Source organism: Falco cherrug, chromosome 8, assembly GCF_023634085.1.
Source record: "Falco cherrug isolate bFalChe1 chromosome 8, bFalChe1.pri, whole genome shotgun sequence".
Taxonomy (NCBI): Eukaryota; Metazoa; Chordata; class Aves; order Falconiformes; family Falconidae; genus Falco; species Falco cherrug.
The window spans coordinates 6,804,175-6,821,467 of NC_073704.1; the positions used below are offsets into that span (position 1 = coordinate 6,804,175).

General features: G+C 42.3%; 1 protein-coding gene across 14 annotated transcripts in view; it reads left to right on the forward strand.

Annotated features, from left to right (window-relative positions):
- Positions 1-17,293, forward strand: part of HDAC4 (histone deacetylase 4) — a 267,127-nt gene that overhangs the window by 164,572 nt on the left and 85,262 nt on the right. For all 14 annotated transcript variants that reach the window (XM_055717631.1, XM_055717628.1, XM_055717629.1 and 11 more), the window contains one exon: positions 5,434-5,555. In XM_055717631.1, the coding sequence (XP_055573606.1) occupies positions 5,434-5,555 (122 nt within the window). The remainder of the gene's footprint in view (positions 1-5,433; positions 5,556-17,293) is intronic.

Sequence of the window (17,293 nt, forward strand, 5' to 3'; positions counted from 1 at the left end):
TTTACTTGGCTCTTCTCTGTAAACTGCTGGAAACATCAAATGCATCCTGTCTGCACTTCTAATCGCAATTGCCCCAACAACTGCATTTTCAACTGTTGGCCTTCAAGAAGGTGTGGGGTGAGAAGGTAACAGCTAATGTTATAATGACATGGGAACAAAGAGTGACTTCTTCAGTTATTTAAGATGCACCAAATAACAAATACAGGTGATGGCATTATTAACAAGGCACAAGTTTCAGTTCCAGAAATTCACTTCTTCATTTTCTAAAAGAAAATCAGAAAATATGAGATGATTTGAAAGCTTCCACTACTATAACATTGTGAATATATTTTAAATTTTATTTTTTTTTTTAAAAAAAAAAGGAGTTTGGATGTTGTCTTTAGTGACCATAAAATTCATGGAATTTTGAAGACACAAGTCAAGGAAGTTTTGCTGTGAAATTTGTGTTCAAGCTGGATGTCTGAAAGTATTTTAAGAATTTAAGAAATTAACATGCATACAGAGATGATGAGGTCATAGTCAGAAGATGTTTCCAAATTCAAGAAACTAAGCTGAAATTAGATTTGAAAGATATCCCAGCTATGAGCAAGTACAGAAATGCTGAAGTGTAGTTGGCAGAAAAATCCAAACGTTATTCCAGTAGGGTGAGATTGAGCAGTTTTAATGCATCTCTGAAAATCTAATCTAGGACTTGAAAATTGTATGGTTATGACACTGTTTAAAGTGGTGAAATGTTGTTAGCTTTATGCAAAGATAATATTTAAGGCCCACTAGGTCAGTATCAAGGGTAGTAGAAGAAATAGGAGAAACTGAATTTCAGTCAAGAAAACATAAATATCTTTTCTAGATAACTGATTTTCCACTGTTCTTAATTGAGACTCACCATGAAATTTGGGGATTTTGTTAAAAGCGGTTGAAGACTCTGAGCCACTGCGTTCTCCCATTTTTTTTCCAGTAGGTTAAAATGCCTGTTATGCAAAAGTGGTATAAAGTCAATTAGAATTAAGTATGTTAAACAAGTGCTTCCTTCCAAACACTTTGGTCCTTTGGCCCTAGAGAAACCCGGTACAGAATTGCCATCATAGGTGAATTTAGACAAGAGAAAAATAAATTTGGGAGTGGGCTGAATTCCTGATGTTTTGCACAGTTTTCAATTAACTGCTTTTTCACCAGGAATCCAGTATTTGGAGATGAATCAAAGAGCAGCAGTCTATAATACCCCTGTACGGTGCGGGGCCAGGAGTGATGCCAGAGGTTATGTAGCCAAGTTATATTTAAGGTTTTAGTATGTTCCCTGCCCTGTTTTAAGCTAATGCTGAGAACTTTCCAAGCACCAATATAGCATTTAGGTTTATTGTGGACGTTCATCAAAACATCCCTTTCTTGTGATGCTCCAGGGATACCAACAGGTAGAGACAACCTACAGACTCTTGCACAAGGGGCCATCCTTTTCCTTCTGGATTTAATGGGCTTACCATCCCCTCATCTGCCCTCCGTCTGTTTTACGGTGGGGAGAGGATCACTCACTATTCTGGTTCCTAACACAAGATGTGAAGAGGGAGGAAAGAGCCTCAGAGGCCTCACAAATCTTTCTAAGGGTCTGTCTCAGTGATAAGTTGCAGGCAGGCATGAGCTCGTTCTGCTCAGCCTTTGAGGAGGGCAGATGGCAGCAGGGCTGCGTGACTAGTGTCTTATCGTGCGGTGGAGGATTTTTAAATGCACCCTTCAGTTGTTAAGGCAGAAGTTGAGGATTTTGTGTTTCCGTTCTATTTAAAAAATACTTTTTTTCAGAAAAGAGAAAACCTTTAAATTAGTATTTATTTATATGGCACCTCACATAGGTTACCAATTCAGTTATAGAGATATTTATGTACGCACATACTTCTAATGTGATTCAATTGGGTGGTGTTTGGATTTAACACACGCAAATGAGGCTTGCAGAAGATAGACTTGATGCTCCTACTGTGAGCAGGCAAGCCAATTAAATGGTAACAGATGCTGAAATAGTCTTTTAAATGACACGCCTGCTTTTAAGCACTTCCTTCGGTCTTATTAAGGTTTGTGAATTCCTTTTTAAAAAAAAATTGAAAGCATTACTTGGAAAAAACAGATCTCCTAAGGGTATTGAACACCACAGTGGTTCTACGTCAATGGCTGTGACATGAAATATGTTCCATTGACATGTGAAATAGCTGCTGTTCCCCTGGCCCTTTTGGGCCAGGCTTCGGTTGTCCACTGAGATGTCCAGATGCTTTTGCCTTCAGTGGCTTGTATCTGTTTGAACTTCATTCAGCACTGCTGGTTACTGGTGCAGTACTGGGTGTCCGTTCACAATACGTCTCCCTCCAACCCTGATGGAGTAGCAGTATTAAACACCAGCCAGGCAGGCTGGCAGCAGTCTTGTGGCTTTTTTTTTTTTTTTTTTTTAAAAAAAAAATTGGTTGGAAACAGAAGTGCTGAGGTACTAACAGACTGACTCCTGTTCTTACCTCTGCCATCAAGAATGGTTCCAAAGAATGTTTATCAATATGGTGATAGGCGCTTTATATATATAAATATAGATATATATATATAAATGTTTAGTTAGTGAATGTTTTCTAATTAGTCACGGATGTTAAAGGGCATTGTCACACACGGATCAACCCTTGAGATGAAAAGGGACCAGCTTCAGAGGTTTTGCAGGATATAGTCATAATCCAAAGAATCTACTAAACAAAAGACAAGAACTTGATAATGCCCAGTAACGTTTCTAGGGGGCTTTCACAAAGGTCTTGCTCAGTCTTCAGCTCTATGGTGTTCAAGCCACTTGGTAAAATCTGTTTAATATATACAGCTCCAGTCTATATGTAATTGTTTAAAATAGCTTTGTGGACTATAATTTTCAGATTACATTGATGATAGGCAACAACAGAATGGGTTCTTTTGAATTTCATTGTCAGACTGTGCCTCCTGTGGATTCTGAACCCACCTGACAGCCCTGCTTCCAGGAGGTTTTGATCTTCAAGATACTTAACATAAGTAAGAGTGGCTTAGCAGGGACACAGACAGAGCACCTTGGGGTTAGCAAACAGGGCTATTATTTCCCTAGGAAGTTGTCACAAACACGCTTGGGAAGTAGCCACTCAATGTGGTAGCAGTCATGAAGGGAGTTTAACTGAGTATTTGCATGGTAAGGAGCTAGAGAGATTTAATTATATGTTCAATTATTGCAGTGTACATAGATGTCTACGGTCCCTGTACTCAAAACATGCTAGCATACATACGTATGCTTCAATATATATTCAGTTTACATTGCATGAATATGTTTGAAGTACCATGCATGCTTTGGTGTGCACATGAGTTTTTGAGGGACCTCAGAGCTCAAAGAACAGGGGATGTGTTATGTGAAGGTATGTGCTTTCAGGAATGCCCGCAAACTCGATTTAGTATACAATTTCATCTCTTTCAAGACCTCTAAATTTCTTGAACAGGCATGCAGACCAGTGCATTTTGCTCGAAGCAGCGTAGGGTGTCGGATCCCAGTCCTTGAGCCATATAATGTATTCCTGTTTGCAGAGTTAAATATCTGTCATTCAGCAGCCCTGAAGCACATCTAAACAGGCCCTTTGAGTTCCTGCCATTCCCTAACAAAGTGATGAAAATAGCTTCAATGTACATGATTGTGCAGCTTAAGTCATGATTAAAAAAAAAAGGGGGGGGAGAAAGAAAAGTCTATTGCTTGTATAGGCAAGAGCAAAAAATGTCATTGTGTGACACGATGGGTTTGAGGGCTCTTGGCTTGCAGCGTCCAGGCTTCCTGTTTGTGAAACATCTCTCTGTGCTGCCTTCCCATGGTATGAGCAGATCCGGGCAGAGAAAGCGACTTCTGTTTTCAGGAGGGATTCAAATATTTTTCAGTTTGGTTCTGTTTTGATTTCAGGTGATGATTAAACTGTGCGTGCATGTGGGCATTTATTGGTGTGAATGTAAAAGGGTACACGATGTGCGCAAATGCTAATGAAAAATACAACTGTGTAAGAGCCTGAAAAATTATTCTGCCTGAATGTACAGAGAAGTTTGGAATATAAAGGGGGGAGGATTAGGAAACCACAGTGAATCATACTGCTTGGTAAGAACTGTGGGTATAGAAAATTTTGATGTAGATGTTCAAATAAACTTCTCAGAGCTTTTTTGTAACAAAATCATGTAGAAAATTCGATTCGTTTTCCTGATGTTTCATTAGCCCCTTATTTTTTGAAGGGTAGAACTTGTAGTGGAAGTGATGCTGTGCATCTCACCAAACATCCTACTTCTGATTTGAGCTTTCAAAGCAACTGCTCAGGGAATTGGATGAATTGGTGTAATTTTCAACTGGGAATGGCTCATTTTGGTTCCTGAAAGAACCTTTTGTAGGAGAATATTTTTAACCAAGGTCCCCAAGAAAGCCTGGTTATTAGGCAATGTAAAATTCCAAATATTCACTTCTTTTGATATTCATCAAAGCTGCTCACTTTTCATATTCTTTGATATTTTGAAGAAGTAATACAGGGTTTAAATTCTGTTTATTTAAACATGAAATGTAAGATGTTTCATAAGTGTATGGCTCTCACCTGTGTGGCTATATCAGTCATTCTGTTGATGTAGCTATTCTGCTAACATGCAGAGTCTGGAGACTTCCTGAAATCTGTACTGATTGGGGTTGGTAGAGCTCCCGAGAAACTGCAAAGCTGGGCACAAGTTATTAAGTAGGAAAGATGCAGCCAACAAACTGGTAGGAGGCTTAGAAAACTCATTCATTATTTAATATCCTTAGCAAACAGACTGTAATTTACTTCCAGCAGCCTGCTCAAACAAAGCTATAAATTATCAGCTTCAAGAAGTTAATTTGGAAAGGTGTTGAGTACTTTGGCCCTATCTCTGCAAAGTACTTGGGTCAGGAGGCAGCGAAGCAAAAGGCAGAAGACCACCTATGCAGCATGGCTGCTGTTAGCCAGCTTAAAGATGTGGCACCTAATGTGCTCATCCTTCGGTTTTGTTTCATCCTTAGACTTCATCTGCCATGTCTGCATTTTATTCAGTGAAGGGAAGTTGTTCATGCTGCATTTGAGGGCAGTAACGATACCCGTGCTTAGCTTCAATGATATGACTTGACAAAACCCAGTCGAAGTACATGCTTAAAATTATACTCACAGTTTAAATACCTTCATGAGCTGAGCCATGCTCAACAGGGTCATTCTTACACTGAAAATTAAGCATGCGTTTAGTTACCTTCCTGTATATTAGACTTCAATGTATTTTTCATAGGAGTACCTAGGAGAAAGCTGGTACCAAGATCTTTCCCTTTATGCTGTTCCTCACTAACAAAGTTAACAGACAAGATGAAGCTGCACTCATTCCCTTTGTGTCTCACTGGTGTAAAGCTTCTCCCCTCTCTTTCTCTTTCCTTCCGTGCAGGAAGACACAGCACAGCTCTCTGGACCAGAGCTCCCCACCCCAAAGTGGCGTATCCGGCACCTACAATCACCCTGTACTGGGGATGTATGATTCCAAAGATGACTTCCCACTCAGAAAAACAGGTAGCGCTCACGTTGCTTTTCTGTGTTGCCTGCTGTCTTTGCTGTGATACTTGGTCCTTTTTTTTTTTTTTTTTTTTTTTTTTTAAGAAAGGTATTTCACTGAAAAGCTGTATTTCATGGGGTGATTTATTTAACAACCACCCCCTCCATCCTTCTCCCCCTTCATCTGTCACTGTACGCGCAGTGTTAAGAGGGCGGCTGGAGTTGCTTTGGGTGTGTGAACTTGCAAAGCTGCAGGCAGGAGACAGCGGAGTTGTGTGTCAAAGTTTGTGAGATGTTTTCACAAAGTCAAAGCTAATACAGAGATCTGGGTGTCTGAAGTCAAAGTATGTTTTGCTGAGTGAGAAAAGTACCAAGAAAAGTTCATTTCTTCTGGGATTTGTGTTTTATATACAAGTTTATACTTAAAATAAATAAAAATGTTTCTGCCAGTCAAAGCGTTGGGACTTCCTGCAAGGGTTTTGGTTCACACCTAGACAGTTATTTCTCAGTTAGGTTTTTCCCTGCACGGTGGCTAAGCAGGTCAGTTATTTCTCAACTATATATTATGTAAACCAGGTTGTTTTGCTTGGCTGTGGTCCTCAGCTCCATATCGCATGCCTAAGCCAACACAGCTTCAGCTTCTAACCTGGCCAGCTCATGATCCTCAGCTGCTTCCTTCAGGGAATAACTGAGCTTCAACGAGGTCATCCTGATTTGGGGAGCAGTGCTGGTTGTGTGGATGGTGCCAACAGCGCTGTGTGTTGGAAATTGCTTTCGAACAGGGAAAAAACTTTTCTGAAAAGATGGAGCGGAGGTAAGAGGAAAGCAGGGCTATGATTGAACTTTGTACCTTCTGCAGGTGCTGCTTAGCTATTTCTCAGGTATGCTTTGTGGATCTTCAGATGTGGAGGGATGAGCACCAGCAGTCAAAAACTGTGTCATCCTTGCAATAAGGAATGAAGACGGTGTGCTAACCAAATCTCCCTGCCAATTTACTATGATCTTTGGTCAAATTGGCTGCCCTAAATGAGTTCGTAAGAACTGGTAGCCCCTCCTTTTCCTTCTGGGAGGGGTGTAGGTATTCTCGTGGCATTTCTTCTCCTAATAGAAGTAGAGCAGGTCTTAGGTGTCATAAATGGTTTAACACAAGTCTTGTTACCTTTGTAAGCTTGGGGGGGGTTCTTCTGTTGCCATCTGACAAGAAAAAAATACACCTCCACAATGCTGCCTTGTGCCTCCTCCCAGTTCTGCGCATTAAAAGACCATTTTGGGAACTTCTCATTCTGGACCATAGCATCTGACCTGCTGGATGGACCTGTGGATGGATTCCCATCTGCTGTGCAGTAGACTGTCTTCCCCCTCACTGGGCACGATAGGTTGGGTCAGACACTTCAGCTGCACAAGAAGTCAATAACTGGCAAGCCCTCTCCAAGATACAGGTTTTTTTTACCTGGGCACACCCTGTACCTTTGTTGGTGGTAATTTTGACTGTGCCCTTTCTGAAGGACTCCAAAAGCAGAGCTTAGAAAACTGGATTTGCTGAAGGGTAGGGTATCCTCTCATCTCCTCTTCTAGATAATGAAAGATCAAGCACCCCATTAGGTGTGGTAGATGCTGCTGTGTCGCCAATGCCCAGGACAGCCGAAGTGACGCTGTCTGGGCTTCGGGGCTTTGCCTTTCATAGGGAAGGTGAGTGCTGGTGGAGGACTGCTCTCAAAGGAGATTTCCTTTAGCTCTAAAGCCGGTGAAGCACAAAGATGTGCTTAGCATACACATGTGCCTGGGAGGAGAAACACAAGCCCAGGCTGCTAGCAAGCAGGCTACAAGCCGTTGCTGCTGTTTGCATCTCTTCTGCTGAAGGCTTTCAGGCTCCTCTGGGAAATTGCAGCGTTTCTACGCAAGGAAGCATCCCTTAGCACCATACCTATCACTTAGGACCTGTGGGCAGTGTGATTCCAAGAGATTTTTAGCTCTTTCCCATACCTTGTGAAACCATGCGATCCATTCCTGGTGTCTTAGCGTTCCCACAGCATGATTGGGCTTTGACATGCTCCAAAACTTCCCTTGCCTATCGCTTCAGGGGACCTTATTTGTCAGGTTGGGTTTGAGGATTGGTCACCCTTCTTGCTCCGGATGTTAGGGAAGGGGATTTCTGCAGGAGAAGAAAAGTGTCTGCACATCTCAGCCCTTTGCTGCTTCCCGAACTGAGTTCTTAATAAGACTCTGGCTGAATAAAAGGCCTGTCAGACAGGCTGAATTAGGCATGATAAATTTATCTAATCACATTATTAAAAATGGAAGCAACCATAATCATTGTTGTTTTAAAACAGGAAAATGTTGAGCAGATTTTGTTTTTCCAGAACACTGGTGCTTGTTCTTTTTGGGCACCAGCATTAATCTTTTGGGGACTGGTCTGTGATACAAATGAGTTCACTTGCAAGGTTCAGGGGAGAAATTTTTTGTATTGTTTTCTTTTATTTTCCTTTCAACGCAACAGCACGTCAATCTCTGGCACAGCGATATCCTGCAGAAATCCCATTGCCAAGAATGTTAAGTTGCTTGGAGAAGAAAGGCTGCTGAACAGTCTGGTGTAAACAAAAGGCAGGGAAGGCTGGAGCCCATCCTAAATAAAGTTCTTTATTACGGGTGAGCTTTTCAGATTTTTTGGCACCAGCCATAACTCTGGCTTTGTGTTTGTAATTTAAAACCGCCATATCATGTAGTCCAATTTTATTAAATTTGATTAAATATTTGCAGTTCAAATAACAGAGTCCATCACAATACAGTTCTGATTACCAGGGCTGGAATCCAACCAACATCATCGTTAGGGATAGGGTGACTTAGGGGGCTGGGGGAAGGCAGTTTGAATGATCATTTCTTCTAGGGTGCATTTTCAGAGCTGGCAGCATGTCCTGCACCTTGGAAAGTTAAGAAGAATAAATATGTCATTGCACTGGGTTTTTGAAATACTACCTTTCTTTATTCTTATTTAAAGCATCACGATGTGGTCACAGGTTATTCCTCTGTGCACACTTGAAGATAACTTGCTAGTCTAGAACCCAGATGTGAACATGTTGAGAGAGACCCAGTGAACTGGCCATGCTTTGGTAGAAAATGTGCACGTGAGTGATGTCTTAAGGGTGCTTGGAAACATCCAGCATGGGAAACAGTGGACGCTTGCAATGCGCTCCTAATGCATCCTGTCCCCTGAAATCCCACCCTGTCTGATTTGGTTTACTAAATTATGTTCCAGCTTCTTGGCCGTTTAGTTTCTGCATGAAATTGTTTTCCTGTCAGGCTGCTGGCTGGTGCAGTTACTAATTGCTTGAATCCAGTTCTTAGCCTGCCCGGGGGATGTGTTTGACTCGGTTCCCTCTAAACACTTTGGGGCTCATCCCCAACAACAGTTTGGTTGGGGCTGCTCATGCTCTTGCTGTTAAAGAACTGGATTAGCACACGGATTTTTATTTCCCCTTTTGTGTGGTTTCCTTCATTATATGTATGTTTCCTTTAGTGTACGCATTTTGTCAACAGCTGTTGAGAGGGGAAAATCTAAGTGACCTTTTCTGCCCCCAGATCAAGGTTTGTGTCTTCCAAATTTAGTGATGCTTCATTATGTGCTGTACCAGGACCTTCTAAGAAAAATCTCTGGAGAATCCTTTCAGAGTTGATTTTAGAGCGTGGGTTGGGGCAGTCTTTTGTAGGTTGTTTTGATAACCCCAAGGGTTGTTTGTCAACAGCTTTCTGGGAGCTGTGAAATTATTTTTAATGTAGCTTTTCAGGTTTGCATTTCTAAGGAATATGGTGTCCTCATTTTCTCCCCAGGAACAAGTTTGTTAATGGCATTCCCTGCTTTCTGAAATTTGAGCAGGGATGTATTAAAACATGCTGTTAATTAGAAAGCTGACACGACCCCCATCACTGAGATTTGTAAAGAGAATTATTTAACTTTTCAACGTGCTTCTCTTCTTGCTTATGTAGGGGGTTTTTGTTTGGTTTTGGGTTGTTGGTTTGGGTTGGTTTGTTTTTTTTGTTTTACATCTTGTGCAGGGCTGGACCATATCCTGTCAGACAGTAGCTTTCCCGCTTACTCCTGCATAGATGTAGAGTAAGTATTCCTTGTGTTCATTGGGACTTGACAGCTAATTAGGATTTCTAATGAAAGCCACAGCATTTCAATTAGTTGTCGTTAAAATCATGAGAAGTTTTGCCAAACTCGGCACCTGCTAGGCTCGCCTGGCCAACATGCATTCAGCTCACTGGGATGCATGAACTGGAAACATTTCCCTGTATCTATATTTAAACCTGACCCCAAAGTAAGAAAAACAGCTTATTTCTTTTGAAGTACTCATAAAAGACGTTCTCCAAAGTTGTAAGTGTAAAAATGGCTGTGTCTGTAGGACCCATGCGGGTTGTGAAGCACGCTCAGATCTCATCGTGGTTTTGCTCCTGCTGTTGGATAAAGCAAACCTTTCCCAAGACAGCTGCTCTCCTTCAGCCCTCCGCGTGCCTGCGCGGGAGGGATTCGGTGCCTTTGCTGCTGCTTAATTCCCCTGCCCTGGGCTAGCTGCTGGTCTTTAAACCTTTCTCCTGTCAGATCTGTCAGCAGAGGTGGGATTTTTCACAAATCTGATGTTATCAAAAATGCGCTATTGTTTCCTTTTGTCCTTTTTTATTTGTGCTTCTCAACCCTCTGGCGTTTTGTGCACCCTCAACCTCTGGGTGGCCGTTTTTTGGTGTCTTTGGCTCAGTTCCTGGGGCTACTTGGCCCATGGGTGCTGCCGCCATGGTCACTGTTTCATGAAGCAGCACTGAGGCTCTGGGTCCAGGCTTTTCCTTTACATCCAGTATCACAGCTGGCTGCACTGGGGAGGTGAAGATCAGGATGTTGATGGGCATGAAGATTTTAAGGAGGCAAAGGATTCCTGTGGTCCCAAATATGTTTTCACTGCAGAGCTGTGGGATAGCATCGTCAGGGTGTGAGTTTCCACTGTTTCCAAAGCTAGACTGAGTTGAATGCCAGACTGGGAGCTTACAAAGACATCTTTGGCAAATATATGCTTCTAAATTTCCTGCCTAGATAGTAAAAGAGCATGTGCATGCGTGTGGCATGTACTTGGGGAGATATGACAAGTAGAAAGTGTCACAGACCCCTCTTTCAGCTTGTTTTCTCTGGGGACCAGGGAAGAACAAGTATCCAAAAACCTCCCATCCCAGCAATGTCTTTTGCTTTCTGCACAAGTAATGACAGAAAGAGAACTGGTTATAGGTCAAGTACTGTGTCTTAAGGCTTGTGGTAAAGGGGAAAAAAAAAAAAAGCTGTCTTCAACCTTCACAGCCCACACAGTTAAGAACTGGCAGGAAAGATCCAAGGATAAGTCTTCAACTTGGCATTGTCAGCCCATGGCTTATGTACTCCTTTGCTGCAGTGAGTTCCCTCAACAAGTAAAGGAATGCAACAAAGAGAAGACCTCTCCTCATACTTGTCTGTATGTGGTGCAAATGGGCAGAATCCAGCCCATCTGCCACTTGGAGGTCTGCCCTGGCCAGTGGTTTCCTGAATTTCACCACCTTTTGGGACCTACTGCAGAAGCAATCTGACAAATACATCACCCATGCTGATGGTCCCAGCAACCACTACAGCTTCCAGCCCACCAGCCTCTGAAAAGAAATAGAAAAGGTCGACGTTGTTCTTCTGGCTCAATCATGAGCAGATTGGGAACAAGTCTTCTTCTAAGCCCCAACTTGCACTTAACTGGGTGATGATGAGATGTACTTAGGCTGCAGGGTCCTGATCACTTGCTGCCTGTCCAGAGCTGGCCATGAAACAGGCAGTGTGGTCCTTCCCTGCCTGCATGTCCCTGCCGGGCACAAGAAATCACTGCTTGTGCACAGTGTGTGCTCACGATGGGGCGACCAGGGGCTGGCACTAACAGTCTCCTGTTTGCTAATAATCTTTTGCCATTGCAAAAGAGAGGAGCCTGAGAGAGGAAAGCATCCGGCATCCTGTGATGTTGTTTCCCCACAGTATTGCAGAAACACAGAGTTGTTTGTTTATTTGCAGCTAAGCAGATGAAATTTTTCTGAACTTCTTGCATTTAAAAGAAAGAAAAGGGAAAATGAAAGGATTTGTCAATAATTAAAATGCTGCATTTGTCAAGAAAGGCATAATACCTCTCTGAGTTGGTTCTGGTTATTGGAATGTTTTAAGTGGTTTATTTTATGACAAAGATTGTTTAGAGGAAAATAGAGTAGGCTGAAATCCCGGTGTAGCGTGGGAGTATAATTTAGAGAAAATCTTTGAGCTTTGTACAGCATGGAGTGTCACTCAAGTTCGAGAGCATCTTTGCTTTCCCACCCACATTGTCCTTCCAGCTGACATGGTTGGAGCTCTGGCTTTCCTGGGCAGCTCGCTGTGTCCCAGGGACCCACGCACTGCCTCGGGGTGTGCTCTGCTGAGAGAGGGCACTGACCTGCATGAGAAATCCCTATTGTTATAAATACCCTTTCCCGCTCCAAGTGGAGGACGTCAGTCTCTCTAATCCAAAAATAACTTATTAAAGACAAAAATTACTTTATTACTGTGAGGCTACAGAATAGCTCTTCAGACCAGCCCGTTGACATTTCAGAGAGCAGCAACAAACCAAAGTGCAGTTGGAGGACCAGCAAATGCTTGCAGTAGTCCTTCCATTTCTTCTGATAATGACATCCAAATGCACGCTAGGGAATTCTTTGCTCCCATGTTTTTCTTCACCGCCAGTGGCTATGAACTCTGTTCTGTGGACACTCCTCTCCAGTGCTGAGGTGTGCCTAAAGGCAAAAGGAGGTGACACCTCCTTTCCTTGCTCAGGGCTCTGATAAAACAAGTGTGCTTTTGCCGTGAGAGCTGGGGATCCATGGGGGGAAAGCCAGCATGTCCATCAAAGCAATTCTTGAGAGTACTGTCAGTGGTGCATGAAAGGAGAAACCTCTTCCAGTAGAAGACCAAACAAGGTCTTCTGATTTAGCGTCACCTTTGGGGAGTGGGGGCTTTGGGACGCCCAGGACCTTACCCTCAGTCATTCAGTGAACCCACTGTTCTCCTTCTTGGTCCTCTCAGCTCCATCTCTGCTTCACAGAAACTGCCAGGAGAGTGCACAGTGTCACCTCTGTGTGTGCGGAGAGAGAGAGATGGCCAGGTTTTTCTGGCCAGAGCTGAGACACTTGGCCTTTGGACCACTGCATCTAGCAGAAAGGAGAATCAAGTCAGAGCTAGGAGCGCGTGATGGGTGCGTGCCTGTCCTCTGTGGGACAGCTTTGACCACGAGCACTGCATGAACAGCATCCAGAGCGGTGACGTGGAGTGTTTCTTTTCCAAACTGAATCACAACAGCCAAGCTCTAAAGAAACTTGTGTCTCTTGAGGCATGTCCTACTGGCTTCTCAGTGCATCGTTTCCCTCCTGGCCCTCAGCAGTTTGCAGCCATGTGTGACGGTGTGAGATTGTTTTTACGGGGTTTATGTTGCTCTGTTACAGTTCCTTGGAAGAGCATCCAGGGCAGGAGGAGGCTGGAAATATGGTCATTCGCTCCTTCCCATAGGAGCAGCTCAGCATCAGGCAAGGGGAGGTGAGATGCTTGTGGGACAGGGCAAGGAGGAGGGGAAAAAAGGCAAACTGGCCAGAGCTGGCAAGGCAGGGCATGGACTCAGTCACCACAGCTGTGCTAGGAAGGTTTCTAGGTAGAGAACAGATGGCAGCTCAAAACAAAGTACATGGTTGGTTTTGAGATGAAGGGTGGAGGGGACACCACCATCCGTATTTTGACCCACCTTGGACTTAAATGTAACTTGTTAATATATTCAGTAAAATTCAGCGCAGTTCTTGAGTTTAAAATCCCTGTAGGGTTTCTTGGGAGAAACTCATTTTAATATAAGGAGGTTGTCCCCAAAAGTCCTGGCCACCATGGGTCACTTGCTGGGGTCTTCCCAGTTTGGTAACTGCTCCCTGCCCTTGTGTTCAGGCAGCCAGCGGCTCCCTCTGCTACAGGCATTGCAGCTTTTTGGTTGCTGTACAGGAACTGCATGTTTTTCTCTTACCTTCTGCAGAGCTCAGTGCTGTTTTAAACACTTTATTGAAGAAACTCGCTTAGAGGACCTCATTCTCTCCTTTCCATTCTTATCCCTTTCCACATGTCTCTCGTCTTCCCTCTCAGATAATACTTTGACCTGTGCAAAGCTGCTGTCTTTATTTAGACTTTGGAAGGCAAAGACAGAGATGGGATGTGGCATTTCCACGTGTTTATTTTCCTAGTCCGGTTCTGGCTATACACAGCGGAAACCTTTGTGGTGCTCCGTTACTGTGATTTTGTGTGGTTTAGTAGTCAGGCAAGCAAATGATAGTGAAGCTGTAAAAAATGTCAACATTGTGTGCTTGGTTTAACGGGTGCTAAAGCCTTCTTTCTACTGATGAGATGCTGTGACTACTAAACTGCAGCATGAGAAGTGCTAAATATTGGCCTATAATAAGTTATCATTTTAAGGACACAGTACTTCCATAAATAGCCTTTCCACAGAGCTCTTACACAGTGCTCATGCCAGCACAGTTAGGAGAAAAGGAGGAGAATCCAGCACGTATCTTTAGCTAGCCCTTTCTAATCATGTCCCTACATTCCTAAATATATTATTTCAGGTGATGCCATCCAACATGGTACCAAGTTAATAAGAAGGTTTGTTTCTGCAGAACAGGCTGTCTTCTTTTTATTCTTGTTTTTCTTTCCAGTTTGGGAATTTTCTGCTGCCACTTTTGCTCTGTGTGGTACCTGTCTCCTCCGGGTACATTTGTGGGACCCTAATTCTTCTTGTCCCCCTCTATCCTGTTGCCTACGAGTATTGAAAATTAAGAACAATAGCATGCTTGGGCTCCAGAGGGATCTGGAGCTGCTCCAAAACAACAAAAAAAAATCTTTTTGTTTGGCTGTAGGTGAACTTTGCCATGTCCAGCTTTATCAGGTTCTCCTGACTAGGTGGGTCGTGATCCACTTTTGGAGAGACCACGCTATGTGTACGGAGGAGCAGTAATGAAGGTCTGGGATAGAACCAGCCAGGGAGCAAAGAAACTGCAGAGCAGGGAGCAAACGCTCAGTTGTAGAACATGTGGTCTCTCCTGCTTAATCAAAAGATAATTTGTCTTTATTAAAATTTTGGGTTGCACTACAGGCTGGTTTCACACAGCACTGTCTCTCCCTCTCTTGTGTTTACCTGTGGGGTGATCTGGATGTTCAAAGAGAGACAAGGTAATTGTGTTGGCCTTTGCCTGGCTGATGAGGCTTAGTATGAAGCTTAAAAATAGTATTGAAAGAGTAGCAGCCCTTCTCAGCCCCAGCTGCTGAAATTAAGATGTGCAAGGACTGGGATGAGGGTTTTCATGGTGCATTGTTTGCTTTTTTTCATAAATGTGGATGGGTAATGGGAACAGGGCATACTCGGCCCAGGACTTTGTGGTTTTTTGACTTACACAGACTTAGTGTCAGATTAGTTCAGCAGCTTAGGGGATGCAATTCTAGGAAGAAAACAATGAGAATGACATAAACGTTGAAGAATTGGATTACATGGGTCCTGCTGCAATAAATGACGTATAAGAGGGGTATCTTGGGTTTGAGCCTGTGAAAACTAGGGAAGCTTTTGGCTTATGTTCTAGTTATTAATTTACTTGGAGAAAAACAAAATATTCTTTGTATAAATCCTTATTATAGGCCAAATTAAGTATGTCACTGCTTATGAAATCCCACTGGCTTTGTGGAAGCTTGACTCAGACTTGGGCATGGGCTTCATTTGTTTGCTAAACAGGAATCAAACTGATTTTTTGATAACTTGGTGGCATTTGTTTAGAAGATATCACCTTAAGATGTAGAAGCCCAGTAAGTTTTGTAATTTAGTCTCCAGTTCTCTTAAGTTTATGCTAGTTAGCAGCAACGGGGAGCAAGGCTTTGTTTGGGCACATTGCCTGACAGGGTGAATATCAGATTTTCAGTGGAATTGGTGTTCCTGATAGAGCATTACACCTACATTTACTCTCTGGTATTGATAGTTACATGTCATTTACATTCCTGGTTAATACTTTTGAAGGACAGCTGTCTTCAGCTTGAAAATATTTGTTTATAATGCAGTAGTTTAAAAACCATCTGAATAAGAGTAAATTATTGTTTTGAGTTTTGGAAAGGCCTCTGTTGAAAGCTACATCTTCTATTATATAATATGCTATATGTAAATTGGTTCAATTTGAGACTGTTCTGAGCTGCCTGTGCTGAATTTTATTTCACGTACTTTGGGCTATATAGCACCCAATTAAATGCGTGTAGGGATTATGCTCTCTGAGGTCTTGATGACATGTTAGGTTTGGGATTATATCTGGGGGATAAACAACAAAATCAGAGTGAACTGAACAAATGCTGTTCTTTAAATGGACTTTGGTGTTTCAAAACTTGATCTGCCAGCTGAGGATATATGGAATGGTTTTGCCTGAAAGTAGTTTTGTCTGACAAATTATAATGCACTGCTTTTGCAATAACTTATTCTCGAGGTGTTTTCTCTTTTTAAGGCTGTAATTTTCTATGTTCATTTCCATCCTATTACACGGAAGGATGTTTGTATTGTGGCTTTACAAATGAAATGTATCTGGTAGTGTTGTGTAATCTGTGACCCCAGATCTTTTGTTTCCCTGCCCATTTTTAAGGTGTTTCTAACCAATTCATTCTCTGTAGTTGAAAGCCGCACAATTACTTGTCTGCTCCCAAACAAAAGATACTTCAGATGAACACCAAGCAGGGTATAAATTGCATATGAATAAAATTTGCACTGAAGTACAGTTTTTATTGTCATGTTTTTCTTTCTCAGAAGACAGATCCTTTCAACAGCTGTGGCACAGGCTTATATTTCATTTGCTGGTTGGCAGTATCTAAAATGGATGTATCAGTATCTAGATATGACGTGTTCCTATTTGTTCTTTAAAATCTTGACCAGAGCATCTAGGCAGTTACTAATACTCAATATTTGAAACAAATTAAAGCTGTGGATTAAAGGATGTGGGATGAGGATACTGAATGTTCACTTACCCAAAGACTACATTTAAAGTAAGAAGTCAACTTCTGTTTTGAAAAGGACTTTATAAAGTAGGTAGTTAGAGCATACACTTGTGTTTTAACTAGTCCACTCTTAAATATTGCCCTCCAAGCAAATGAAAGATTTGCATTCAGTCCCCTGCTATTTTATATGCAAATGACCTATAAGATGATTCCCCCTTTGCTAATGCATTTCATGCTGCATTTTAAGCATCATCTTGAGGAGTCTGACACTTTTTCTTTTTTTTTTTTAGTGTTCCCTTTATCTCTTGCTGGCATTTTTCTGTCCAAGACATTAATGAAAAGTTCTTTGGTTTTTTGAGGGTTTCCTCCCAAAAGTTTCATCAAAGAACTGTTTTGATGGCTTAACTTCAAACGTTTGATCTTGAACTCATCAGCTTTCTGATTTTTGAGCCCTGCAATTAACGTTGTCAGGCTTGATCTTTTACCTGACCTAGTGGTCAAAGCCAACTGCAGGGAAATATATCTGTAGACAGACTTAGTTAATTCAAATAATTTTGTAAACCCTATTTTAATTCTTCTAAAGAAATGTAGATTATTGGCCCTGGAGTGTAGGGAGCTGAGTGTATCAGTAGTTAATGGTGAGAGCACAGGATTTGCCGGTTCAAAGGGATTAAGCCACAGAGTCGTTAAGAGGTTG